The sequence below is a fragment of the Numida meleagris genome, chromosome 6, assembly GCF_002078875.1.
Source record: "Numida meleagris isolate 19003 breed g44 Domestic line chromosome 6, NumMel1.0, whole genome shotgun sequence".
Classification (NCBI taxonomy): Eukaryota; Metazoa; Chordata; class Aves; order Galliformes; family Numididae; genus Numida; species Numida meleagris.
Window position 1 is genome coordinate 51,822,005 of NC_034414.1, and position 27,869 is coordinate 51,849,873.

The 27,869-nt window shown below is 42.8% G+C and overlaps 1 protein-coding gene across 8 annotated transcripts in view; it reads left to right on the plus strand.

The window, feature by feature from the left end:
- Positions 6,644-27,869, plus strand: part of MARK3 (microtubule affinity regulating kinase 3) — a 61,457-nt gene continuing 40,231 nt past the window's right edge. For 2 of the 8 annotated variants that reach the window (XM_021402140.1, XM_021402141.1), the window contains exons 1-3: positions 6,679-6,999; positions 19,356-19,547; positions 25,453-25,506. In XM_021402140.1, the coding sequence (XP_021257815.1) occupies positions 6,949-6,999; positions 19,356-19,547; positions 25,453-25,506 (297 nt within the window). In that variant the 5' untranslated portion in view covers positions 6,679-6,948. Of the gene's footprint in view, positions 7,000-19,355; positions 19,548-25,452; positions 25,507-27,869 lie in introns of all 8 variants that reach the window. The other 6 variants (XM_021402138.1, XM_021402139.1, XM_021402144.1 and 3 more) reach the window with 6 other exon arrangements.

The window sequence follows — 27,869 nt, forward strand, 5'->3', positions numbered from 1 at the left end:
ATAGCTCTATATTGTAATGCAGAAACTCAAAGATGAACAGGGCAAGTAAATCTGCCCATGCATTTGCAAAGGTTGTTCATGACTGTAACATCAATTCTTTGTTCAAACCCCTTGCTTCAGCAGAATATAACTTTGGCTTTGTCGGGTGATTATCAAGGATGTGTTCCCTCACACATTAACACAAGACAGCAGATGTGTGCGGGTGCTGGTGACTTTCTGGGCACTGGGGTAGCTCCAGTGGAAAGCAAACATGGAAGTTTATGAAAAAGGGGAAAAGACATAGCTATTTACAGGCTTATCTCTGACACTAGTCCCGGTAATATAATGGAATGACTCATATGGATCTCGATTAACAAAGAATTAAGGGAGGGAAATGTAATTAATGCCAATCAACTGGATTTTATTGGAAAAGACCCTTTCCAACTGATTTGTTATCGCTTAGAGGAGTGTGCAAGATTGAGTGATAAAGGTAACAAAGCTGATGAAAAACACCGTGACTCCTTTAAGGCCCTCAACTTGTTGCAGCAGAACATGCTGATTGAGAAACCAGAGCTATGGAAACCACAGTGACATGCGTCTAACTGCTCGCCCTTACAGCACCGCAGTGTCCTGGAAGGGTGCTGGGACCCTTTGTCTGCTCACCCCTTGTCCTTGCACCCTTTCTTTTGCTCAACCCCCAGCTGTTTTTTCTCCAAGTTATTCTCCCTCCAGCCTTTCCTCAGCCCAGGTTGTGTGTTGTGTGAATGTTCAAGGTAGCAACTCCTTTTTATCAGCAGAAAAACATAATGCAGTGCTGTAGCCCAGCACAACTGGTTCTTGGCCTGCTCCAATGCATATTTTATCAAGGGCCATAAGGGAACAGAAAGAATTACCGATAAGCCTTGTGGCTGCCTCCAGGATGGAGAAAGGGTTGAAAATTAAAAGATGGCATTGGGGAAAAGCAAAACTGTTTGCAAAATTGTGTTTGGGTGATGGATACACATTTTAGCATGGCCAAAGTTAAAAATTCTGCTTGTAGGAAAAACAAAGCATAGTTTCAAGAAAGGGGACTCTATGTGTGGAGGGGAAGGGTCGGGGATATTGAAAGGGCATGTGAGTCACAGTAATGTGAGTTTCCAGAGTTCAGTTACTGTATCTGAAAGGGCTAAATGGGTTCTTTGACTGTAGCATCAGCAAAATAAGCTATATCACGTCTGTATTTGGGTTTTGTGCTATTACAGCTGGAATACCATGTTCGTGTCTAATATCCATGGCAGAAACTGACTGATAAGGTGAAGACGAATCAGAGAAAATGTGCTTGCTAGCATTTACAAAATCGAATAGGATTTGTTTTGGTGACAGTCTCCAGAATTTAAATCTCTCTGGCAAAACCCAACTCTTGGGGCTTACTGTGGGCCCTGGGAATTTCAGCTGAGCTGCATACTTTCCTATAGCCTGTCGACAATTTTAGATGTTCCTTTTTGAACAAGCGTGGGCTTGTTCATTTTTAGATAACCTGTGCCCAAAAAGCCTGGAATTTGTCTCCCTGCTACCAAACAATTGCTTCCCACTGACACTCAGGCACACCAATTATTAATTTGAACTTGAAAATATTACGTGTGCTGGAGTCATCTATTCTTTTCCCATCATTGTGAATGGAGCCTTTGATTCAGTATTAACCACACAGGAAACAGTGTAGGAGGAACAGTAACGTGCCTGACTCAGATGGCAAGGCATCCGAAAGGAGTTATGTTTAAGATGCAGCCCTTCTGGGGTCATGCACTAGCAGGAATAGAAGAGGTTGTTATAAAACACCTAGGTAAGCTTCAAACATAGGGTCAAGTTCAGAGCATGGCTGCCAACTGACTGCTTCTCCTTGTATTTCCTTCATAGTCTGCAAGGCATCAGGTTTACAGAAAGTTAAGGAGGTATTTTCGTTTCACTTTTCACAACACTAACCCGGTGCCAACCCATCAGAACAACACTCTCACCCAGCTCCCTGGAGCAGTGTGATTCTGCCCCAGACCCCATGAGCCGTGCAGGCACTGCATCAAACAGTGGTGGAAATAGTGCAGCTCATGCACCTGATAGTGATCCCATCATGAAGGTTCACGTCTCTCACGTCACGCTATATGGCTCTGCCATGCACAGCATGTCTTGCCTGACAGGTAAGCAATTACATGGAGCTTGCAGTCCAGAAGACACCACTGTTTTCTCATATTCACAGCCCAGTGCCTGAGCTCTCTGATGCCTGAGAAATGAGGAGCAGTTGCACTGCCACAGCCATCCTGCTGTCCCTAGGGACCCTGTAGGGAAAGGCAAGCTTGGAAGTCAAGTCTGCATGGATCAAAGGAGGAAGTTAACACACTAAATCCCATCCCACCTTTTGGATCTTATTCCATGCTGGCATGGCAGCATGGACGCAACGTTGAGAAGGAGGATTTTTTCCCTTTCCATTGTTTTCTCTGCTGTCAAAAACACATGTCAGCCTGGCCTTGCACTTGGGCCTCGTTATAATCGAGCAGGGACTATTGATTCCGCTCATAGACAGTAATCAGTACTTTTCTATCAATAGCTTTGTCATCACCATCATTGAAATCACACCTTTCTCCTTCCTATTATAAAACACTGTTAAGTTTGTGTATTCTATGGAATTTAAAATTTGAAAAACAAATACAAATAACGATATCAGTTTCAGAGGTAACCCAGATGATAAAACAGTCCTGAAAACCATCCACTGCATGGAATTATTTTAGAATGCCTAAGGAAAAGAAACAACAACAAGGCATCAGAATAAGAAGGAATAATACTGCTTACATTACTGTGGCTTTTAAAATGTGTTTTGCAAAGGCTTGAGGAAACACAAGTTGCATCAGGGTTAATAATTATCAGCCTAAACTGGTATTTTTGTGTAAATGAAAATGATTTCATATTTCAGCAGATTCCCAGGTGGTGTGTTCTGTCATAGCTGCAGTGCAGGATGAGGCAGCTCTAACAATCACGTTAGCTGATCCTCTACTTGCCCCTACCAGCTTATGTCTTCCAGTCCCAGCCTCCAAAGTGAGTTGAGGGGAGTAAAATTATCCAAGTCAGTTCTGCATATGCAATCCTTTTTGCAGAATTAAGACTGAAACCTCACACATTTGAATAGTTTAATGCTTGCATTTTTTCCAGCATTTTTAATCAATTCTATCATTTTTGCTCTTATCACAATGTTAAAGTTAAGATTTACTATGCATGTGCATTGTTCAGAGATTCTTGGCGACTCGTTGTGACTTTTAGTATTCAGAAGAAAAAAAAATCTAAATGCTTCATCATAATGATGTTGTTTTGAATGATATTTCTTTCTTTTGTTTTCTGTGTGCAGCGGTAGCCAAAAAAAGTGACATAAAAATGGCACCTTAACTAAGCTGCTTCCTGCGTGTCTTTGAGTCATATTCTCCAACTCCGCTGACAAAAACAAGTTTTTACAACTGTTAGCACTGTAGTGGCAATGCAGCTCAAAGCACAAGTTGCAGCTTATCCTGGATAACGTACAAGCATTTTCATTGGAGTTCCACATGGGAAAGCACTGTCACTATCACCAGGGACAGCACGAGAACGGCATGAGAACCAGGAAAATACAGTTGGATTATCAGGTTCCTGACTTTTCAGAACCTTTAGATAGGGGAAAAAAATCACCTCCTGATTGTGAATGTAGCTTAAGTAGTACCTGATATTATGCAGCATATTTATGGGCAACAAAGAAATAGGAAATCCATGCAATCATTTCTGTTTGTTTGTTTGTTTTTTTAAGTATGGCCAAATTTCTAGGAAAATTAATACGCTTCACCTGTCTGAACATGGGAAACAGAATATAGAAAGAATTAAGTGAAATAATAAAGCAGCTGCTATGTCATTTGTTATCCCCCATGCAGGTTTTGCTACATGGAACTGCCAACACGAATCAATGTTGCCCATTATTGGCAATAAAACAACAAAATGAGCTGCTGTTATTTTCTGTGGTCTCAAGCACTTTCTTCAAAAGTTCTTGTTTCGGCATCACTTTGCCAGTCAGAAACATCACTCTGAAAGAAACAAGCATTCCTTCCCCCACAGCCTTCCCTCCTTTGCCACCCACTCTCAGCCTCATTTAATTTAGGCAGTGTTAGACGTGTGCTTTACTCAAAGTAATAGCAGAACTCCTACTGCATGGACAGGCCTAGGACTTTCACCTATCCATCCGTAAAGGGACAGTTTGGATTTATCTGTGTCCCTGGAATGGCAACACAAGTATATATAGCCCCATACTTCAGTGTCACTTGGGGTACGTTTGTACATACAAACAGCACATGAGAACTCAACTCACGCTCTGAAAATTGCTCCCAGGCTTTGGTGCTGGCACTTTGGCATTCCCGTGCCAGCTGCAGTTCCCACCAATGCAGGATGAGAGCACTCATCTGGTTAACAACCAAAGCAAATCTCCGCCTATTTTTACCTTTTTCTGACTCTGTCATAAGTCAGTTACCATTTTTTTATAAATAAATTGTAAAGAACATCTTCTACAGGCAGCCGAAAAGATAATGACAAAAAAGCAGCCCTATAGTAAAAGCAGCAAGCCAGGAGATCTGGATACTTTTCCTGGCTGTGATGAAGGCTCTGTGAGTGACCTTGGCACATAAGATAGACACAACTCCCTCTCTGTTCCCAGCACAAAGGGTCCTGACTGCTACGGAAGGAGAGCAGCTCCTACATAAGCTGAGCATATATGCACACAGACATATATACGTGCATACAAGTGATGGGTTGATGGTTGGATTAGATGATCTTAGTGGTCTTTTCCAACCTTAATGATTCTATGATACACTAACACACGAGGTAAGTATTCTTCAAATTACCCCAAATTCCTGTCATTGACACAAAGGAGGAGTCAGCTCTCAAGCAGTCCTCCTTGAGAGCAAGAAGGATATGAGTCCAAATCTACTGAGTTTCTCCTTCCACTGGTTAGGTGTGTGGAATTTGATAGTCATGATGATAAAGTAACAAGACAAGCAACTTACTTACTGGATAGTGCTCGGAGGCGACCTCTCCTTGCTAGTGTCTCTGAAAGTGGGGGAAATATCACCTGTGTTGCAGGATGGATTTCAAGGCTAAGCTGGTAAATATTTATAAGAGACATAAAGTTTGTCAGATAAACTATGCTTTAGAAAGACAAAATGTTATCACTGTGTTGCCAGATCTCCAGAGAAGACAAGTTGCTACAAATTCCATCCAATCCCGCATTTATTTCTGCAGAGGTTTCCTTCTGCCTTTTCTCCAGAAAAAAAAGTAACAGAAATAGGTTTGTTTCTAAGCTAGCTATACATTGTTATACAAAGGTTACTTCTTTTTCCCATTTTTATTAGATCCACCCAAGACTACATCAAGATCTTTAGCAGGGTCTGCTGTGATAGGACAGGGGAAATGGTTTCAAAATAACAGAAGGGAGATTTAGAGTGGATACAAAGAAGTTTTTTACAAGGGCAGTGAGGCATTGGCACAGGTTGCCCAGAGAGGTCATGGGTGTTCTGCCCCTGGAGACAGCCAAGGTCAAGCTGGCTGGGGCTCTGAGCACCTGATGGAGCTGTAGGTGTCCCCGTTCATTGCAGAGAGGCAGGACCAGATGGCCTCTAAGGGTCCCTTCCAACTGTAATGGTGCTATGATTTGTATACTTGACAGTGACTGCAGTGACTGCTGGGCAGAGGAAGCACATTCAGAGAGCACAGATTTCCATTCTCCAGCAAATGAACCTTTACAGCTGCAGCACGCTGGAGCCTGACTGCGCTAGGTCAGAGCCAGCAGCAGCCTCAGGCTTTAACCACACGTGAGCAGCCTTCATCACACGTGCACGCTCCTCTTTGGATTCAGGGACACACAGCAGGGGGTTTCATGTTGGCAGCAAGACGCTCAAGGCCCAAACCTGCTCTGCGCACTCTGACACAGCGGGCAAGCTCCTGGACCGCGACCAGCCCTGCTTCACCCTACAAACAGGCAGCGTCCCCACATCCCCCCGCCCTCTCTATGGGCAAGAGCTCATTTTTCAGTGACATGTTTCCACTGATGTTCCCCCACGCTTCCTCCATTCCCTCTCCTTCACACACCACTCCCACCTACCACGTCCCGCTCCGACGCCCCCTGCCCTCCCCGGCCACCCCCCCCCGGAGCCCCACTCGAGGCCACGCCGAGGCGCAGCCCACCCCACGCCGCGCGTGGAGCGACAGCGCCCGGCTCCGCCCCGCGCCGCCCCGCCCCGCGCGGCCCCTAGCAACACGCCGCCGGCCTCCTCGCTGCGGCCGGGTGCGGGGTGGGCCCTTCCGGTTCATGTCGGAGCTGGGCTCGGCGCGGAGGAAGCCGGGCGGCCATCTTGGCTCGTCGGGGAGCGGCGGAGGGGCGGGGGACGGCGGGCAGCGAGCGCGGGAGGGAGGACGGGAAGGAGAAGCGGGCGAGCGGCCACCGTCCCCAGCCCGCCGGCGGCCCGCGGGGTGCCGGCCTTTTCGGCGTGCGGGGCGGGATGCGAGGAGCGGCGGCGGCCCGGTGAAGCGGGGCAAGGAGCGGGGAGCCCCCCCGGTGGGCGGCCTGCGCTGATCCGCCGAGGGGCCGGCGAGACGGGCCGAGCCGCCCCGCTTCCCCGGCAGCCGCTCCGCCGTCCCCTTCCCCTGCCGTCCCCGCCCGATGAGGCGCCGCCGCTGAGCCCCCCGCCCGTCCCGGCTGAGCGTAGGATGAGCCCGCGGCAGGCGGAGGGCGAGAGGCCGCCCCGCTCCCTCGGGGGGATCTAGCGCGGCCGCGGAGGCGGGGGGACACGGAGCGACGCCGCCCCCCGGCACCTCGTCCTTCATGGTGGCTCCCTGCGCCCGACGCCTCCCAGCAGAAGCGCGGCCCGGCCCGGCCCGGGGGTGGTGTGCGAGTGCGTGTGCGCGCCGCGGGCAGCGCTGGTGCCCGAGCGAGGGAAAATGTCCACTCGGACTCCATTGCCCACGGTGAACGAGCGCGACACCGAGAACGTGAGTACCGCGGGCGGGGGACGTCGCCCTGAGCGCTGCCTGCCTCCATCCCCGGGCTGGGTTATCCTTACGTTTATTCTCTTTTCTAGCCCGTTGAGCGCCGCGTGCCTCCCGGCAGACCCAGCGGCCTGCTCGGCTCTGCTGCTGCATCCCCGTGTCTTGCAGGAGCGGGGCTGCTCGGGTCCCTAACGCGGCAGGGAGGAGGCATCCTGCCCCGGTGCTGCGCGCTCGGTGCCCAGAGCGACCGCATCGCCCCGGAGCGAGCAGATGGCAAGCACTGGGCGTCGGGAGGGGTGGGCTAGGTGACCTAGATAATAGGCCTCTTCCCCGCTGGATGTGCGGGGTTCTGCACGGCGGTGACGCTGTTGGGCTCGTCACCTGTTCCGATGGCATTCAAAGGTCCGTTTTATTGAAATCCACTTCCAATCCAGAGAGCCTGTCCCTTTTCAGTTATTTTTTTGTCTTACATTTTATTGATGAGTTTGAGTCAAACACTTGATTAACGATCACACAGGTCATAGGCTAAAGGGGAAAAAAATACAGAAGTGGTACTGCATGGGAAGGCAGCCAGAAATGAAGCTTGGGGGGAGCCTACCGTTCTGCAAATAAGAACTGTGTTTCTTCTGTGTGAAAACTTACTTGATCCCAGGGTAATCCTGTCTGAGCGTTTTTCTTTTTTATTGCGGGGGGGAAATGCAGAGGCTGTGCAGAAGGGAGTTGTCAGTCACTGTCGTCTGAAGTGAGTAGATTGGTGAACTTGGTATTGAGCTTTCTGTAAAGGCTCCCGGGTGCTCTATAGAAATGAGATGCTTAACTTGACAGAGGAGGGTTTTTGTGAGGGCTTGTGTATGTGTCCAACATAAAAGGTGGAAACTTTGGTTGCAGATCAGGAAAAAACTGTTGGATTGTTCAGCCCATAAATAGTCCAAGGAAAGTGATGGTTGCCCCATTGTTTAAAACAAGACCAGACAGAGCACTGGAAAACACGCTGCGTGGAACAATTACTGCATTACGAGGGATTTGGATTTTATTGACATAATAGGCACTTCTAACTTCTGTGATCTTTATTTGTTTTAGCACTAGATGCAACCTGCAGGCTAAGGCTGCACTGAACAAAAAGCCAACTAAGCATATTTGGTTGTAAAATCTCACTGAGCTTCCTGCCTTGTGGAAGAAAATAATTAAAGTGCTATGTGGCTCTTCCTATGCCGTGGGGAGAGGTGATGCAGCATACTCCAGAAAATACAAAGTTTATTCAGATAATTATTTCGTCTATGAGTAAAACTGACTGAGGCTTTTGAGCTCTATGTATATGCATGGAGGCTTTCCAATAAATCTTTTTAGGTGCTGCTTAGATAAGGTTCTCCAGTGTGGTTAACTCCAACCCTACTATGGATAGCTGAATGGTAGGAAGATCTAGCGTGTGCTTGAGGAAATGCATTATTCACGAGCCGTGTGTTTTAGCACTTGAAGTTCGGCTTTACATATCTTCCACTTAAGGCACCTTGTTCTCACTTCAGAATGTTGGTCTGACACTTCTCTTTAGTAATCTCCATAATTTAACATACAGGGGTTGTCTGGCTTGCAGATGAGTCGCCTTAGGTTTTGATTAAGGCATATCTTTCAACTGCCACGCTTTGGCTGGTGACCACAGAAATTCCTGTAGGTAATGATATTGGCAGGAAGCGATCAACCTGAGTCACTTCCAGATCTGTTGAACCAATCCCACAGTACAGTGCTGCATCCCTTGGGAAGCACTCTGATGTTCTGACGGGGGGTGATCTACAACTTCACCAAAATGCATGCTTGTTCTGCCTTGTTTAAATTTAAATCTGCTTTTAGTCTGGGTGAGTTACCCATAGGGCTGGAAATGGATACAAAATTAACCCAGGTCTGTTTTATTTTTAAATACAAAATTTCTGATGTGTCAACTAATTGTCCTTCCAGCCCGAAGCTGAATACTATGTTTTCACAGGAGAATGGAACCCTTGATTTTCTTCCACTTAAGAGAAGTTAAGATTCATAGGACTCTTTGAAGTTCAGATGGCTTGAGAAGTGTTAAGAGCACCTTAAGAGGTGTTCAGCCAGCCTTTGGGGCATGGTGGTGGACCCTCTGAATGGTGTTTGGAAGATTACCTCTGCTGAGAAAGCCTTGGCTGGTGTTGAATCTGGTTTAAGTGAGCTGATCATACTTTATCCATGCCTACACTTGCAGTTTTGAAAGTGGAGTTAGCCTCCAGAATGATGGTGCACGTAAATTATCATTGTCTATACTTGCAGTTAACCGCATTCAGCACTTGGCAGTTCCTGTTAAATAGACAAGGTCTAATTGTCAGCACTTGATTTCTTTCTTTGAAGGTGGTATGTACCACTTCTTACCAGAACGCTCCATGCACATAACTGCTGAAGTGGAAATACTGTCACGGTGACTTTCCCCAAAAGCCACTGGCAGCCATCAAGCTGTAAGTGCCTCTGGGATTAAAGAATTTGGCGAGGAGTCACCTGGTGTTGAGAGGAAAGGCATCCCAGATGATCTGTGATCATAGGAACTTCACACTTGGACAGTTGGGAGCTGGCTGTTTGCCTGCAAATGAGCTGGCTGCTCACCGCAAAGGTGGAACAACTCCTCACTGGTGATGTCTTTCACGGCAGTGACTGCCAGCTGCTTAGGAGACATGAGTGAAGGAGAGGATCAGAGCTGTGTCTCCCCTTCTCTTCTGCCATCTGCAGAATAGTGTCCTGTGCGTAAGAGAAGCAGCAGAGACCTCCTTCATCCAACCCTGGCAGTGAAGGTAGATTCGGAAGAAGGACCCTTAGGGACAGAAGGATGAGCAAACCTGTTTTACTAGTGATGAGGAGAGAGACGACCCATGGAGGAGGAAAGAGCATGGAAACACAATGAGAAAAGATGGTAGATGGTGGAAAAGCAAAGAGGAGGCACGGAGGGTTGTACATGTGGCAGAATGGAGGACTACCAGGGACAAAAAGAGCAGGAGGAGCGAGATCCCAGGGAGCAGGACAAATACTCATAAAAATTCCCAAGGAATGGCAAGATGATAGAGAACTGTAGATAGAAAGAAGTGTGGTATGGAAGGTTGGTTTAATTGTTTTTTTAAGAGCATGAAATAGCAAAGTTTTAGACGAAAGAATTTAATTTGAACCTCTGTGTTAGTTGCACAGCTGTGTTTCTGAGGGGAAGAAAAGGCAATGTCAGTGCTGCAGACCATTCTGAATTCAAAATGTAAGTAATTTGAGTAAAAGTGAGACTAAAATATGCTCTTATCTCCGTGACTGTGCCTAATGTGAAAAATTTGCTATTGAGGAATGCCAGCGTGATGGCAACTGTGCTTGTACAAGCCTATACAAAAGGATTGTGTGCAGCAAAAGTGTCCCATTTAATTTTTTTATTCAAAAAAGATTTAGTAAAGTTGAGAATAGATTCAAAAATTTACTTTTAAGATACTGTGAAGCTTGGTGCTACCTCTTGATTTATTATTACCAGTTAGATGTGAAATGCATTAGAGCATTTGCAGACAACACGGAAGCTTGCATTATTCTATATATTATTTATCAGACTTCTCCTATTACAAATAGATCTGTAATCAGAATGCTTTCCTCCATGGCATGGTTTTCTAAGAAGGGGACGAGGAGGGAAGCATGCCTGTGGCCAAGAGTTGTGGCGGATTGTCTTCTACAGGGGCAGCTACATTCTCTCATATTTTTCACCAATATAGAAGTTCTGTTTTGAGTTAAATCAGGTGAAGGTGGCAGAATACCTAGAAATGAAGTATGTTTTATCAATTCATCCGGGATGTGTTTTTATTCTGTTTTTGTTTTATTTTTGTTATGTATATAATTTTCACAGAGCGGGAAGTGTTTTTTGTGCAGTCCATAGTGCCTGGGTTACCTGATAGCTCAGTGCATGGACTCAAAAAAAAAAAAAAAAAACCCAATTAGGCTGTGTAGTATTGCAGTCAAAAGGGGATGGTTCATGCTCCAGCCCTGCTGAACAACCTGTGCTGTATCATCTCATCACTGTCAGTTCCACCGATGTAATGCTGCTGCAGGAATCAGCCTTGGCTGCCTCTTCCTACCCATGATTTGTATTGGCACTGATAATTATGTAGCTGTACAACAAGTCTGGTCAGCTCTGTGATCTGACTAAAATTGAATACTTTTTAAAAGTGGTTTTATTCTCGTTCTGTGTGGCTGCAAATACTGACACAAAGGAGAAAAAGGAACCATCCAGTTCACATGGGAAAGGCTAGAAACACCTCTTAATATTTTGGTTCTGTTTGATTTAAGCCAGACTAAAGGCTAAGACAACTTGAAATAGGTTTTTTTTTTTTTTTTAAACAAATGTCTGCAGTGGTGCACCATTCAGACTGTGTTCTTGTGCTTCTCCAAGCTAACATTTTATTTATCTTTTACATTGTTTCAGTAGCTCAGAAGAACAGAACAGTGGGACCTTATGCCAGAATTGGTTAGAAAATCAGGCTTGGTGTTCCTGTGTTTTATTAGTACCTCTCAGTGTGGCTTATTAGAAGAAGCAGTCTGTAGAACAGAAGACAGCTACAGAAATTATTGAAAGCAAACTGAAAGAGCAGATCTGGTTTTTAATATCCTAAACTTCGTAGACCTCCTCCTAGGATTTCCTACCAATTCACTTACCTGCCAGGTTCTCTGTTTTAATTCTAGTTGAGGAACATTCCTGTTGATGTGAGCAGACAATCCCCAGTGACCACACATCACAGGTGACTTAAGCCTAAGGAATTCTGAGAGTGGAGGCATTTGTCTCTCTAATCTCCATTTCATGTGATATTTAAATAGCATGTGTCTGCATCTCCCTCCTTCTCCAAGCAATGCTGCCTTGTTGATGGCAGCCAGATCAGAAATGGAGGTGGCTTTGGTTTTGGCTTGTGTCATATCGAGGTTGTCTCTGCTTAATGTGGAGATCATCGGCTCCTAAAAATTTTTAAGTGTGTATGGGGAATAGAGGCCTGCTGCGGTTAAAGCATAGACCTGAAAGGTGCTGAGTACACTTGTGATAACACTGCCATCAGCCTCGCGGGTGAAACCCTCAGGTTAGTAAGAATTCTTGGCCCATAAAGCAGCAGCTTGTTGAGCTCTGTGTGTATGTGTACATATAAACAGAAATTAACTTTCAAATAAAATTTGTTCCTGCAGGGTTAAAGCCTAAACAAAATTCTCTATCTGCAAGCTCAGTGTGGTCTTTGAAAACCAACTGCGAGGTTTTTTTTGTTTAGCATGTAATTACTGACAATGATGATTCTGGAAACAACTTAGTTGGCAGTATTGTTGATGAAGGTTAGAATATGGTTGGCTCTTCAGCTCCTGTTCCCCAGGCTGATGTCAATAAATATCCGTTTTAATCAGCAGTAAAGAAACTTTGGCTTGAAAGATATGGTAAATGTCAGATCTTGATAATGTGAAGCAACAAAAGAGCTTTTAAAAAGCTTTTCTGACCGGCCCCAGACTTATCTTTTTGATTGTATAAGCAGGATTTCTTCACTGCTGTTGTTCAGCGCTAATCACGGAATTACAAATTCCCTCTTTCATACATTGTATAGAGTATGACCCAAATGGTATCAAATGCATCAACACAGCCTGTAGTGGTGAGAGGTGAAGGACTCTAGGCTGGAACCTGCACATCTGAAGGGCAGCCTCTATCCCTTGCCAAAAGCCGTAGTGCAGGGCTGCCAGCTCTGTTCCACCCTCATCTGTAGGGTGGTGGTGTCTTGCTCTGTCACTTACTCTTAGCACAGGCTGGCTATGGCCAAAATTTGAGACTGTCTGAGAACTGAGTGCAAGCCTCTCATTAGCAATATTCCCTCTGTGAAGCCGGGGTCCCTCTTGCATCAGTCTGTGCCGCCCACCTGATGCCCCATGCTGGGAGGTGGTTGCTGTGCTAGGCTGTTTGTAGCTGCCTTGGCCTCTCTCTTGCTGGTTTTTGCCCTCTTTTCTTCCTATCCTCTACTCACGCACGTAGGAAGAACTGGGAGTGTGTGTCAAGAGGTATACAAAGATTGTATTTACTCTTAAGGTTCTCTTTAAAGCGGTTGTTTGACAAATGTGACCTAATTAAACTGGCCATTCATTTTCCCAAAGTGTCATACTGGATAAATAAATGAGTATGACAGCAGGCCGAGAACTGTGCAGCGAGTCCTCCACCTTTTGACAGTGGAAGAATCCAAATTAGCATTTCCTCTCCTTTACCAACTACACTGCATTTACAGAAGGTCTCTTCATTTCTTGCTGAGTCCTGACCCTCTCAGTTGTTCCACTCGATCCCAGCAGCCACAATGACTGTCGCTCAGTGAATGAATCTGCTGTCGTGGGCTGGTAACTGTACTGCCACATCGGATAGCATTTGTCTTTGTAAGACAGCATTTAAAATTTCATGAGATGGAAGCCGTGGCTGTTGTTCCTTAAGATTGATTATGTAGCAAGCTAATTTAAAACCTACCTTTTAAGGCTATGTGATGAAGCCCAAGAGTTATGCATACGTAAGCACACCACAGTGGGCCTGACAAAATCCATCCCCCTCCATGTCCTGCTTCATGCACTGGTCAGTGGTCCAAGGGAATTAAAAACAAGGATGTGTATGGAATATCCTCACTGGTATCCTCCTATTGTATAATACAAGAAAATAACGTACTACTTTATAATAAATGATGGTTTAAAGATTGAGTACTGATTTATATATAGACAGTTGTGGCTAAGTGTTTGACATGAAACCTCTTAGTCGTTACTAGAAACTGAGGTCTTTGTTTTGACTTGCCGGCAGAATTCCTTTGTAAGCAGTCACAGGATACCTTACTCTGCTTTTTAATGGGTATTTCTGCACAATAAGACACTCCCTCTGTGAATATTTTTAGGGCTAACCTCTTTTCTCTTGCACTGAGGAGTATTCAGCAGTCTGCACGTTCTAAAATGTGTTAATGATAAATGTGGAGTAAAGTACAACACAGTCTTTGGAAGAGTTGCAGTGAAGTTAGTCTTCAAATATGTAACTTAAAATATTTGGGTGTATTTGAAAATTTTGAAAGATGTATGTCATCGTATGTTTTCCTGCAGATTACTGCTATGAAAGATGTGGAGGGTGAAGAATTGCCATGTGCTAATACGTCATGTGCACAAGTTGGAGTAATGAAGAGATTTACTTAGTGTCTCAAATGTTTGTGTCCTGGAATGTTTATATTATTACCTATGTAAAGATTAGGCTTTAAGTAGAACTTTTTTAAAGCTATAATTAAAAATTCTGAATCTGATGAGGCTATCACAGTTCTTGTTAGTCTGATAGCTCTCCAAGAAGCTCTGTAACATCACTTCATAGCGTTTCATGCAAACGTGATAACAGCTAAGGTAATAAACTTTCTTGGAGACTTTTGTAAGATTAACTTTTCTAAGTTCATTGGGTTGATCAGAAAGTAATTTTCACTGCTATGCACAGTAGGCAGTTAAAAATGTTGATAGCATTTGTGCTCGCTGTTTCAGAAATAACACTTCTGATTTACCATCATTAAGGTGGATTTTTGCATCTCTTGGCCGTTCTGATGTCTTAATTTTTTTTCAGCTCTTCCAGTGGATATCAGATTCTGTCTCTTCCAGGTGTTTCCTTAACTGCTGGCACCTTTTTAAGTATTAGAGGAACTTTGACAGTAGTCATCCCTTGCCCTGTGTGTTTCAGTGCTCTGAATGTTAAGATCTCTCTAAGCATATGGACACTGGGTAAAGCTAATATCTACCGAAGAGGTTTCAGTTAACAGCACATTCATACTTCATTTGCTTTTTACTTTCTTTTTCTTTCTCTTCATGCTAATCATTGTCTGGCTATGAAAGGATGTCGGCTCATCATTGGGGGAGAGCTTTGGCGAAAAGGTGGGTTTGGTGTTGTGTTCCAATAATAGTCTTGGGCTCAGTCCCTCACAGTAAGGTATCTCACAAGTGGAGATGTTTTATTGCTTTTGCAAGTCCTGGGTTGAGTATTACCAGAGTGCTGCTGGGGCAGTGGAAGAATGTGTTTTTGAGAGAGGTTGTCTAATTGGCTTGGAAATTTATAGGTTTTCTTAGAGGACCCTCCTACTATGTGCCAAAAAAAAAAAAAAAAAGCCTTTGAGGTCTTCAAAAGATTTCAAAACTGAACCTGATGCATGCTAAAATATGGAGGAAAACACTGTCTTCTCATGAGTGAAATTCAGGCAACCTTTATTCTAAAATAAGCTGGGGACGCTGAGTAGCCCAAGGCCACGCCAAACCTTTAGTCCCCTTCCTTCAGGTCTCCACTTGCAGGATAGTAGCCTTCCCTGCACTGCTATTTCTTCAGGGGGAGACAGGAGCTGTTAAACTGCACTGATGCTTTTTGCTGCATCAAAATAGCTGCTGAGGAAGCTGCCTTGGGAAGCAGCTGAGTAGTCAAATGCTTTACAAGCCAATGCCTGACATGAACGTTTCCTGGACCATCTATATATGTACTTTTTGCCTACACCATTTAGTTTTTCTTCCCATCTACTTACTGTGGATTCTTGAAAATGATTTGGGTGGGAGCAACACTTCTAGGGCTTTTTGGCTTTACACCTTTTAGTACTGCATGCTACCAAGTTCTCTTCTTCCTTCATTTCCTTAAGTAAAAAAAAAAAAAAAAAAAAAAATCCATGTTGAAACTGGAAACCTGTTTTCTGCAGTTTTTAGAAAGCTTGTCTTCTGTTCAGTATAATTCTGTATTTGACAGAGGAAGGATTTGCTGATAGATTTACTTATGTGAAGTGAAATAAAAGTCGAAATTAGATATTTCTGTCAATGGGCTGATTTCTATGGAGCTGAATGCAAGCTCTGAGCAAGACAGTTGGAGAGAACTGAACTGCTTAGGAACACTCAGCTTGATATTCAAAAAACACAACAGAAAAAGGTCATATTCTTAAAAAGAAATAGAGTTTGGGTGGAAATGCAAGCCTCCATACAAGGAGGTTGTGTTAAATTTATCAACACTCGTCCAAATAAGTTCACAGCTGTTAATTCCTCCCTTTAAGTGCAAAGCTAGAAAGCATGAAAAAAACGAGAGAACACAAAAGTCATTCCTCAGCAGAGAACAGCGAGGCTCTTAAAATGTATAAACTGGAGTGTTTTTTACTATATTAAATAGAGTATGTAAGTATGGGAATATCTGTCTTTTACCTAATACTGCTTATACAGAGTAGAGGAACATGAGTAAGGTTAATTTAAATAGTCTATACACAAGTTGTGTGGTTTGAGAATACATTATATCTGATGCTCGTGTCTGAACTGCATGTAAGGTAGGTTGGGTAGCTCAGGCAGAGTGTGTGCCTGTACCACGTGCCCAGATGTGGAAAGGCTGTCACCTAATTAGTTCTGCTTTACTTCCCTTTCTGAGGTAAACCATCGGCTCAGTGTACTGTCAGATAAATAGGGCAGCTATTTTCCTGGAGTGCTGTATATGAAGTAAAAGTGAGCCTTCCTCTAACACATCCAAGAAATCCTCATGGTCCTGTACAGGACAACCCAGTCCCTGATTACAAGGAATAGCAGTTTAGGAGGGTATTAACATCTAGCATCAGCAGTTGCTGCTTTTTTTTTTTTCCTAGCAGGTTTGAATGACTTGACGCTTGAAGGTACCAGAGGAGCTGAGAGAGAAATTCTCTGCATTATCTGTTGCAAGACGTGTTAGAAGTCAAAGTTTAGGGGAGTATAAAGGATTGGCATAGCTGTGCCAAGAGGGCATCCCGGACATCCAGCATTGGCCTGGCATTAGTGGCATGCAGAGCAGTGAAGTTGTTGGAACAGGATTTCACTGGCTTTAGTTGTTCCTTCAGCTGGACAGTTGGTCTTGTTGATCCCATCCTTGAGAATGCTCTATTGGTAAAGCACTTACTAGTTGTCATAGGTCTTGAGATACTATTGAAAACATGGAATTGTTATCAAGTACTTGAACGTGGTTCTTGTTATGGTTGTGCTTTTGATTCTTATGCCATTAGTGGTTTGGAAGATGTGGATTGCCATTGCTAAAAACTAGGATGGAGACTGCTAAAGTACTAGGTAGGTCAGGATGGGCCAATCATTGGGAACACATAATAAGCTGCCTGTGAAGAAACTGTATTTCAGTGCAGCCAAATGTAAGATAGGAACTAGGAATGAAAGTTGTATGTGATAAGGGACTGGAAAGCAATAATTCGTAGCGTTGGGGTTACTTTGGGTTGGCCAGGTACAGATGCAATCTGTGTTTTGTCCAACTGCAACTGCTGTTGGTATGGTGTGCCCAGTGCTAGCACGAACACCTCTAAAGGTGTTGGAAAAATTGGAATGTTCTGAAAAGAACTACAAGAAATATTTCCTAGTCTTTAATCGTTCTTGCAGCAGCTTGCTTAGGGAGGCTGTATGTATCTTATTGAAATAAAGGGATTATGTGACCAGAGTAATTAAGTGTTGCACTGAAAGTAGAAATCTGGTAACAATGGCCAGGCCATAAAGAGAAGCCAAAGCCAGATTGACACTAAAACATTATATAAGCCACAGTTTGTTTTTTTTTTCTTTTTTGTTAGTAACTGTTGCAACAAATTTCTGAGAGTTGCCATAGCCTTCCAATCAGTAGTATTTCTTAAATGAAATGAATGTCTTTTTAAAAATAATGTGATCACAGCTGTTGTGCTCAAATTAACAAACCAAGGAACTTAAGATGCCCGAGTATATGGTCAGGAGGTTACATCAGGTTATTAAATAGTGTGTGAACTTGCCAAGTGCCATGCAAGCATGTATTTTTTTTCATTTGTGCTTGTACTGTGGTTGGTAGCTCTTCAGTTACAATCTCTCATCCCTTTGCTGCAGTGATTTCAGACTGAGTGTTGCTGTCTGCCAGGTTTTTGGAAGGATAGGTAACTGGATGGGGCCTTGTGGGGCTGAAATAAGCAACATGGGAAGTGTTTGAAAGAGCAGAAGGGAGTGCCAGACAAATGGAGATAACTTTTTGCTGCCATACATGATACAGACTTCAAGGAGGGAGAAAGCTACTGCATTATTTGGGAAATAAACACCATTATTTTGCAGAAAATGTACCTCAGTCATACAGAAAATGTCTTTTTCCTCTAAGAAACAGGACCACCTGAGAGGAAAATGTACTTCTAAATGCTTTATTGAGCATTCTTTTCTTGGAGGCTTGTGTGTGCGCTGCTTTTTGTATTTATAATATGGTGAGCCTAATCCTTATTCTTGAATTCCCAAAGCAAATATAAAATATCCAGAACAAAGCTTATTCCCTTCTGCCAGTGTATGACAAGATAGATATCTCCAATAAAGTTTGGTAGATTTACCCACGGGATATACATTTGAAGATCTCCTTTCTAAAGGTGGTGCTTTATGGAAAAGATGAGGCCACAAACAGCGTGTTAGAATTAAACAGATACTTGAGCACGTTGTTGCAAATCCTTGTTGCCTGTTGGTGTAACAGGTGTCTAACAGTTATGTTTTTATAAGTAAAGGAGTATTCGATACTCAGACGCCAAAACAAAGAGTATGGTAGCTAAGCCTCTACATACTTACTTATTTGGGGTTGGAACTAGATGATCTTGATGATCCTTTTCAACCTGAACCATTCTATGATTCTGTTTTTGAAGGAACCTTGAAGTTCTATCCTCCTAAGCTGACCTGTGTACTTGAGTAGTGTTTGAACAGAAAATCGGGCTTCTTTATATTTGGGTTGTAGCAAAGATTTCATTGAGGCTAATGCTTTAACTTCTTGATGAATGCCATTGCTTCTCAAAACTATAATCAACAAAAAGAATGAGCAAAGAGAGCAGAAAAACTTAACATTGTAAGAGGGGAGAATTAAGAATGTCTTCTGCTTTTTGTCCTAAATCTCCTCTGGATGTCTTTAGACAGAGAGCATGATGCCAGAATTCTGGGATGGCAGTAAATTTAGCCTGTTGTCTTGCTCCACATCTGCAGCTTACTGAGTGTGTTTGACTAATGCTTTAATTGGTAGGCATGGTGTACAGGCCGCAGGCATGAGCTGAGGACTAAGGGACATGAGGGGGACCTTCTCTTTCAGAAACAAGCTCTTTGCCGGGAGATGAAAAAGTACTATTAATCATACCTATTAATACTTGGGGTTTCTATGTATTAAGTAAGATTTCTGCCATAGTTCTCCAGACTGTCTTGTGTATTTTCAGACATGATATTTTGTAGGAACAGGCATCTCAGAACAAGAGGGAAAAAGCCCTCTTGGAGAGGAATTCTTATTTTATCAATAGTATTAAACTGTCTCAACACTGATGTTTTTTTTTTCCTTTATTTCTCAGTCTCATGTGTGTATGTTTTCATTGCAGCACACGTCCCATGGAGATGGACGGCAGGAAGTTTCCTCTCGCACTGGGCGCTCCGGAGCTCGTTGCAGGAATTCTATAGCTTCCTGTGCAGATGAGCAACCACATATTGGAAATTACAGACTCCTCAAAACAATTGGAAAGGGGAATTTTGCAAAAGTAAAGCTGGCAAGACACATCCTTACAGGCAGAGAGGTAAAGTGGTATGGGTGTGAGCAACAGCAAGTTGCTATCACTTGAATGATCTGTTGGAATAATATTGTCTAAGTCTGTGAACTTCTTACTAGGGATATTGACACTGATGTAGGAAAACATACTGGAAATAAAATCTATGTTTTTTTTTTTATTTCTAATGATCCCCAAACAGCTTCTCTTGAAAAAGGTCTCTTAAATTTGCATTTTCTACAAATCTCTGTGCATGTGAATTACGTTCAGGCTTGGTACCAGAATTCTTGTCTGAATTCTCCATTCCTGGAAAACAGGCTAAATATACACTAATCAAATAAGCTTGCTGGGAATATTGCCTCTTGGTGTTGCTAACCAGCACAGCTCAGGGCTGTACTGGAAGTGGAGTCAGGAATGGCAGAGAATCCACGTCCTTGATTACGGTGATCTGCTTGGTCTGGGTAGCCCAACACACTTCCTGGTTAGAGCGGTGCATTTCCCAGGAGCTCTGCTGGTGTGTGCAGCTCTGAGCTGCCCTGGAAAGACATTCCAGTTTGTTCTGTGGGTCTGCTGTTCTGCTGTGTGGTGTGGACAGGCTTACTCTTGTATCTCTTTGTAGCATCTAACTCAACTCCGTAATTAGTTTCTGCATGCCATTGTAACGTAATTAATAACTTCCACCTAATGATGGTTCTGATTTGGAAAGCTATATTGCTGTTTGCTCATTACAGCAAGGTGTATCTTGGTACTGATCTAATTAATAGCAACACTACATACTAAAAGAGAGAGAAACTCCTTGCTGACCTATTCTTGTCAAACCTATGTAATTAATTAAATGTTGATTAAAGCAAGAATTTTTAAAGAAATCTAAGTAGTTGACTCCAGCACTTCAGGTGAATTTCTTTTTCTGAGTTAATATGGAAACCAATCCAGTATCACTGGGAAGAGCTGAGGAGGCGTCATTTTGCATGAGTTGCTGAGAGGGATTATTTGTTTTGGTTTGGTTTTCAAGGCTGTCAGTTCTGGTGGTCAGCAGTTGCCTTCTGGTGTTAAAATTAGTATTCTTTTCTAGAAAAAAGTTTTCAGTTAGTTGGTTTCCCCTTACATTTCCTTCTCTCTGTACTGGTTCTTAACACAGGAAATACATGTACTTCGTTAGTATTTCTTTGCTATTATTGTAGGTATGAGTGTTGGAGATAAGTATCATAGAGTCTATTTGGAGCCTTTGTGACACACTGCTTTGCAAAAATTCAAGTATGGTTTCTTTTAGTTGCATGCAGCTGTGTGCTGTTATTGTTTGAGATTTCAACAAATCATGGATGTCATAAAATCTTTGGCCAAACTTGGAAAGATTTAGGTACTAAATTTCTTCAGCTCTCATGGAATAGATGCCATTCAGCCGATTCAAAGCATAAATACTTCCAAGGGTCTGGCCATTGGTCCAGGTTACCTAAAGGAGTGCATTCCTTTGAAGGAAATAAGCTACTTTCACAAGCATATCATGAAGATATTTTAAATTGTTTTTCCTTTTTGTAGAAGAGATGTGCAAAAGTTTCTCTTCCTGCTAGATGAACTATACTGTGTTGATAGTGGTTTCATATTTTAGGTGCGTGTGACCAGAATTGTTCATAACATACTGGATGACAATTTCCCCACCGCCAATAGTTTACCCTTGCCCTTACAGAAGTCATATGATCCATCTTTAGATTACAGTTACCTTTTTCATAGCAGTTACATTAATGTTTGGTTTGGTCATGATCATCATCAGCACCTTGTACTTTGTGGAATCTTGCTTTTATTGTGAATTCTCACCTGCAAGCTTTTTTACATCTGTTCTCCATTGTCTTTGATGACAACAAACTTAACACAGAAAGTCAAACCATAATGATAAAGGCCGCTGATACAGGTATTAAACAGGACGGGTCACAAGTCTGATCCTTAAAAAACTCTTATTTACTTCCAACATGGTATCTCTTCACCCAGTTGTTTATCTAATTAACAGATCTGTGCACGTTCCAGTTTATTTATTGCAATAATTTATCTGTCCTCCTAAGTGAGGCTTTGCAATAGCCAGGGTGGGCATACTTAGTGTGTTTCCATCAGGCGCAGTTAGCAGTGGGTAACTGTGTTGCATTGAACCCTTCTCTCTGTTTCCCTGCTTTTTCCTTGCAAGTTTTGTGTTCAAGAATTTGGTGGTAAACGGCTCTGCTAGAAGGCTGATAAGGTTGATAAGGTGATTTCTTCACTTTTCCCTTCAAAAAAAAAAATCTCACTTTCTAAACCTACGTTGTCATTTTGTACTTGTGTTAGAAATCTCTGCTGCTACAAGAGAAAGGTGATTCTTTAAATCACTCTTAGTCCTGGAATAATTTTCTTGGTCTGGCCTCAGCCAGACATCTCTCATGTTCCTGAATTTGTGACTTCCTGCTTTACACACTCATTCTTGCTGTCTGTCCTGTCTTTGTTCCTGTTCCTTTTTCCACCTTATCTACTGAAACCTAAAATAAAATACTTAGTTTTGGGAGTTGCTCTTAAACGCATTTTTGTCTCTCCCACATCCTTGCCGTATGTTAACCCTACTTGTCATCTTCTTGTTACCTGTATGGCTATTCCAGCTCCATTTCACTTTACACTATTCCTTTTTTTTTTTTTAATATCTCTGTACTGATAAACTTCTAAATCATGCAGCAGATCTGCACTTTTCCAGTCGCTTCTTGTGAGGAGGGTATGTTTGCTCAAGCGTTCTTCTAGGGTATTTATTCGTCTTACATCTGAAGTCCTTCCCTAAAATTTTCTTTCTTTTTTTTTTTTCTTGAGATAACAGCTTTCGTATTTCCAACAGAAGCAAATTTAAGGACTTTCTCCATTTACATCTTCAGAATGTATATATGGAGGTTCAGAATGAGAACCTACCCTCAAATCACGGGAAGGGAGAAATGAGCAGCCCTTTGGGGGAGATCAGAATACCAGCTTAACTTGGGGAGTTGAATTCTGCCAAGAAGTGAATGTCCTTCTGTTCTGTGTGGAGGTATGGAGGGAGAGTTGGCTTCCTGGCATTAGAGCTGGTGTTTGGAAATACTCCTTTGAGATCCACTGTCTAGGAGACTATTATTTGTAGTCTGCCTGCCCTTTTGAAATCAAGAATCTTCATTGTAAATCTGTTTTTGTTAATTCTTTGACTTTAAGCCATATATTTTCTGTTGTAAATTAACAGAGGTAATTTCCTCTGACAGATTTTCCATACTTGCCAAAGTTAATCTAAAAGATAAAACTACCTTTTGCTGTTTCCAAGGTGGTTGGAATCACAGCCAAGAACATATGGACCCTTCTGTTCGGTAAAGGCAGTATTCAGCTGATAGCCAGGAAGGTAAAGTTTCCTACTAGGACGGAATTCTTTCAGGATCCAAGTCTGACTCCAAGGAATCCATTGTCTTTTTTGCTTGTTGTTTGGAAAAAGAGTGAAATTTAAGAAGGAGAAAATAACCAGAATGGTCGCAGTTTGGTTGCTTTGCTTAGTGTTTCAGCTTTTTTTGACTGCTTTAACGGCCTTGTTCAAGCCACATCGGAGGGATGTTTTAACTCACGTTATTGCGTATGCAAAAGGACAGGCAGTTTTAATTCTGCTAATAATCTCGCAGAATATCATGGCTGCTGCAACGACATAATGGTGTAGGTGAACTTTCATTCTTCCAACACTGGCCGTTCCACACAATGCTTGAAATTGTTCCAAACTTGCTTTGTGTGGAGAGCAAAGTCTCTGCTTTAGAAAGCAATTTGATGCTTCACTAACTATGCTTAGTAAAACCGGATTTTCTTTCTTAAGCTCATGAGAAATATTCTTGAGGGCAGCCTCCCTTTGTTTGTGGTTTGGGGGCCTTATCAAGGAGCCTGAAATTGTCCCCTGTTCTCTGAGCAGTTCAAGCTCTCATAGTCGGCATAGTGTACTGCTGGTGTTCATGCGGATAGTTCTCTCAGTCCTGCCTTGAAAGCTATAATTAGTGTGCTGAACTGTCTTGTGAATCTACCTTTCAGAAAATTGAGGGGTGTGCCATCCCTGTATCTCCAGGGCTGAATTTGCCGGTGTCAGGCCTCTCAGTTGGTTTGGCAGTACCTCACAGAGTGAGAGGTGAGCTGTGTTTTGCTGAAATCCAGTGCCTCCAGACTTTGTGGGTTAAAACAAGTTGAAATCCTTAAGAGATTGATCAGAATAGCAGAGCTCAAAACACGAATGCAAATTCTCCTGAGTGGAATGCACTTAGGAAACAGCAGTATTCTGTGGCGTAGGTAGTCTTGGGACAGCAGATGTCTTTCAGGTAACACTTCCTGCTGCTGAAAAAGGTAGGGGTCACTCTGAAGTTAAGAGATTCCAGAGAGTAAATAACCGTTACCTGCATGGGAAGAGTTCAACAGGCATAAAGGTAGAGATGAATACCTTTCTTGGTTTTGTCCTCAGCTGCTAATATAAAAATACCTATTGCTTAATGTGTATGTCTTTTGTTTGTATTTTTGAAGTGATTTCTCAAGGCTTTGTAATGGAATTTTGCTGTAGGAAATAGTGATCTGTAATTTTGGTAACATACCTTTGAAGAAGATATTTTCCAAAACAAAAGTTTTCTTGAATAGTTTCTCGGTGACATCTCACAGTATCTTGCATCTAGAAAGGCTCAAAATAAATCTTGAATCTCAGTTTCAGAAAGCACCACATATATCATGCGAGTCTCTGACACACCCAGGCATTGAATGCTGTGTTCACCTCTTCCCCCTCCATCATAATAACCCTCCCATGTGTTTTTGCACTTGAATGTAGGGAAACAAATTTGCTTTGGTGTAAGATTTTCTATATTCCATATGTTGCCAAGCCCAGGTTAATGAGATTACAAAGATGGCACAGAGCAATGCAGTGAAATGGGAGCTGTGGCATAATGTCTACTACTTGAGCCAAAAATTCAAGGGGAACTGAGAGCCCTTTCTTTGTACCAGCAAAGTATTATAATCAGCTGACTTGCAGCATCTTGCCTCTATGAGAGGCACCATCTCCTTGGCTTCTGCAGAGCTTCTTCTGGTATGTTTAGCCTATAATTTAGAAGGGAAAAATACCAATTGGCACGTAGTTCTAGAATGATTCCTCCTTGTTTTAACTCAGTCTGTATCCAAATTGCATTGCACTGAGGCTCATCTCTGCCTATTCATTGTCTCAAATCTTCAAGCTCTGACTAGTTACCATGGTACTGAATTTCTTTTGGTTATTTTGTGAAGTTTTCATTTTGTTCTTTTAACATTTCTGTACAGTATTTACCCAGAAGGTGAGAACAACAAAGTGAAGAACTTTCCCAAATTGTTGCAGTACAGCCAGTGGGTTTTTGATGACACACAAGTGATTTTTCATTTTGTATCCATTGGGGAGCAAACTGATACAAATATGCAGTGAATTTCCAAAGGTGAACCTAATTATTGCAAAATTCGTGGTGTTATTTTCAGTTCGCTCTGAAAGCTTTGCTTTTAGGAGCATCTTCATAAACCGCCAGTGCACAGTCAGTGCTATGTAATCCGCCATGTGATTATGCTGTGTAAATATCATCTGTAGGCACCCTGCTCTCTGTCAGGGTACTGTCTGATATCAGAATTTCCACTGCATTATGGGTGGTGATCTTAGTGTAAAGTCAAAGACTAAGTGACTTTCTCTTAATAGCATTGAAATACCAGGGTTTTTTCCACTCTCCTGTTTATAGTTTGTTGAAGTAGAAATAAATTATACCTCAGTCATTAATTCCAAATGCTTTTAGCTTAAAACTGAATACAGGTACATAATTTTCTAAAGAAACTCGATTATTTTTGTGTAATTTTCATACTTTAAATTTGCTGCTGGATTTGTCCATTTTATTGTAACGTGACAATTGATCATATGGAAAATACTGATCCTGAACTCTTCCTTTAGGTTGCCATAAAAATAATTGACAAAACGCAGCTGAATCCAACTAGTCTACAAAAGGTAGGTTTTTGCATTTAATCTTTCAATTTGTATTATAATGTGTTTCCTTTTGCCACCTCGTACCATTAATCCTGAATGCCTGTGCTGAAGAATGTGAAGCATTGTATACCTTGCACACGTCTGACTCCTGCATTGAATAACTGGTTTGGTAACAGACATGTTTTGAACGGTTGTTCAAAACGCATGTACTGTTCTGTAGGTGAGCACGTACAGAGCTGTGAGCTGAGAAAATGGTGGTGTTAGCTGCTTCCTTTCCCACAAGTGAGGACGTCTGTGGCTTGATGTCATGCCCCTGTGTCTCTTTCGTGCTGGTCATTTTGTTGAGCCTACAAAAAGAAAGTGTGTTCTGTCTTTCTGTCCTCCCCAGTTGGCCTTGAAAATACTGCCTCTGAACTGAAGGCCAGGCGGAGTCTATGCCTTTCACATAGTTTTCAGCTGAAAAGGTGCTACAGTTTTATGGAATAACTTGGAGCATGACTACTCTGTTTTTTTTTCCTTCTAGCCTAAAATGTTTAATGTGCTGTTACAGTTGTATCGCCTTATCTATTTTAGTAAGTAGTGATAAATCCTACTCTTTCATCAAGCAAGCCAATCTGCTTTGGAGTGCCTGCAGGAAGTACATTTAAATGTCACTTTTACCTAGGACTTTTCTAACTCTGTCCTTTTGAGCACTGCACTCAAATCCTTTTTATTTGAGTACTTTGATTAAAAAAAAAAAAAAAAGAGCTCCTTGCAGTATCTCTGTTTGAAGGAGAGAATACCCAGAACTTAGCTGCAAATAAGATTAAATTACATAATAAGAGTAAAGTGGAGAATATACACATTTGGGTTTTATGCAGATACAAATAGAGTGTGTGATGAAATTGTTCTTATCAAAATTAATGTTGCAAAAGTAAACTGGAAAAATACCACAGAATGCAAGAACTTGTGTTTGTTTGAGGAAGAACAGCCCGCAGAAGAAAGGCAGCATCATCTTAGCAAGTAATGATGTCACTCTTCCCTACTGCCCTTGCAGATGGTATAAAAGTAGATAATGTGGTTACAGTTTTCTCATGGTTGCAGTTTTCTCAGAGTTTTTTCAGCATAATTCGTGATGTTATTATTAATTTCTGGCTAAGTAGAAAGGAAAAGAAATGCAAATTAGATAACATGATGATTTAGATAAAGTGGATTTGTGCTGCAGATCTGTGCAAATGAGAATACCTGAAAAAAAATAATCTAACTACTTGGAAGAGAAGCTGTAATAATAACAGGAGAGGGTCAGCGAGCATGGGAAGAATGGTCAGAGAAAAGCAGAGGCACAGTGTTTTCGGAAGGAAAAAGGTAAAACCTTACTCCTTCCAGCGGTGTTACCTGGAGGCTCTTGGCACTGGCTGGAGCTGAGAGCCAGGAGCAGAGCAACCCTTTCCCTGCAGGCTGGAGCTCACTCAGCACACGGCTGGCTGGAGGTGTGCGTGGCGGCCCTGTGGCTCCTGGCTGCTGCCTGCTCAGCCTGCGCTCACCTCTCAGTCTCAGCTGTCATTTCATTTTTATGCATGCTACATAAAATTAGATTATAAGGTGTGGTTTGTAAGTCGGTATTTCCTACCATTAGGTTCCTTAAATGGGAGTTTGGAGGAACAGTACAAAGTAGCGGGATGGAAATCCGATGGGGCTTGGGGACTGAGATTGCTAATGCGTTCTCTTCTTTAACTAAGCTCATTTGTTACATGAGCAGAGAAGGTTTAGCAAGGTATGTCCATGTTCTTCATTCAGAAGTGGAAAGTCATTTCCTTAATGTTGAGTGCTTACTTAGCACAGTAAGCACACAGTGCATTACTTATCGATTTTGCTTTGTCAGAGCTCTTCTGAAAGCACTCGCCCACTTCGGCACTGTCAGCACCCCCATAGTCAAGGTGCATTGGATGCAAACTGTGTGCGTGACCCATGGGTTCAGGGTGAGCTGAGATGGAAGTGCCTCTGGGCTGGCACTTGTGGAGGGAGTGATGAAATACCGAGGTATGGCGGGGAGGGAAGGGCCTTGCTGAGAAGAGGTGGGGTGTGGAGCGTGGGCTGCCGCCTGCGTGTCTGCTCAGCCCCAGATGGTGAAACAAGGGGATTAAGGCCAATTCCAGTCTTATATCCTCCACATTCATCCTTCAGGTGCAGAAGGGGCTGCCCTTGCTGTGGGTGCCTTGCCCACCCCGCGAGCAGCGGTTCTCTCTATGGGTGCAGGTGGCTGCAGCTCTGACTGCTGAGTTTTCAGCAGTGCTGCTCTTGAGGGGAGCGAGCAGGCTGAGGAAGCCTGTGGAAGCCACACACAGCTACTCCAACTCTTGTTTCAGGAGCTAATTACAGCTCTGCCGCTTTTGCTTAGGAAAGAG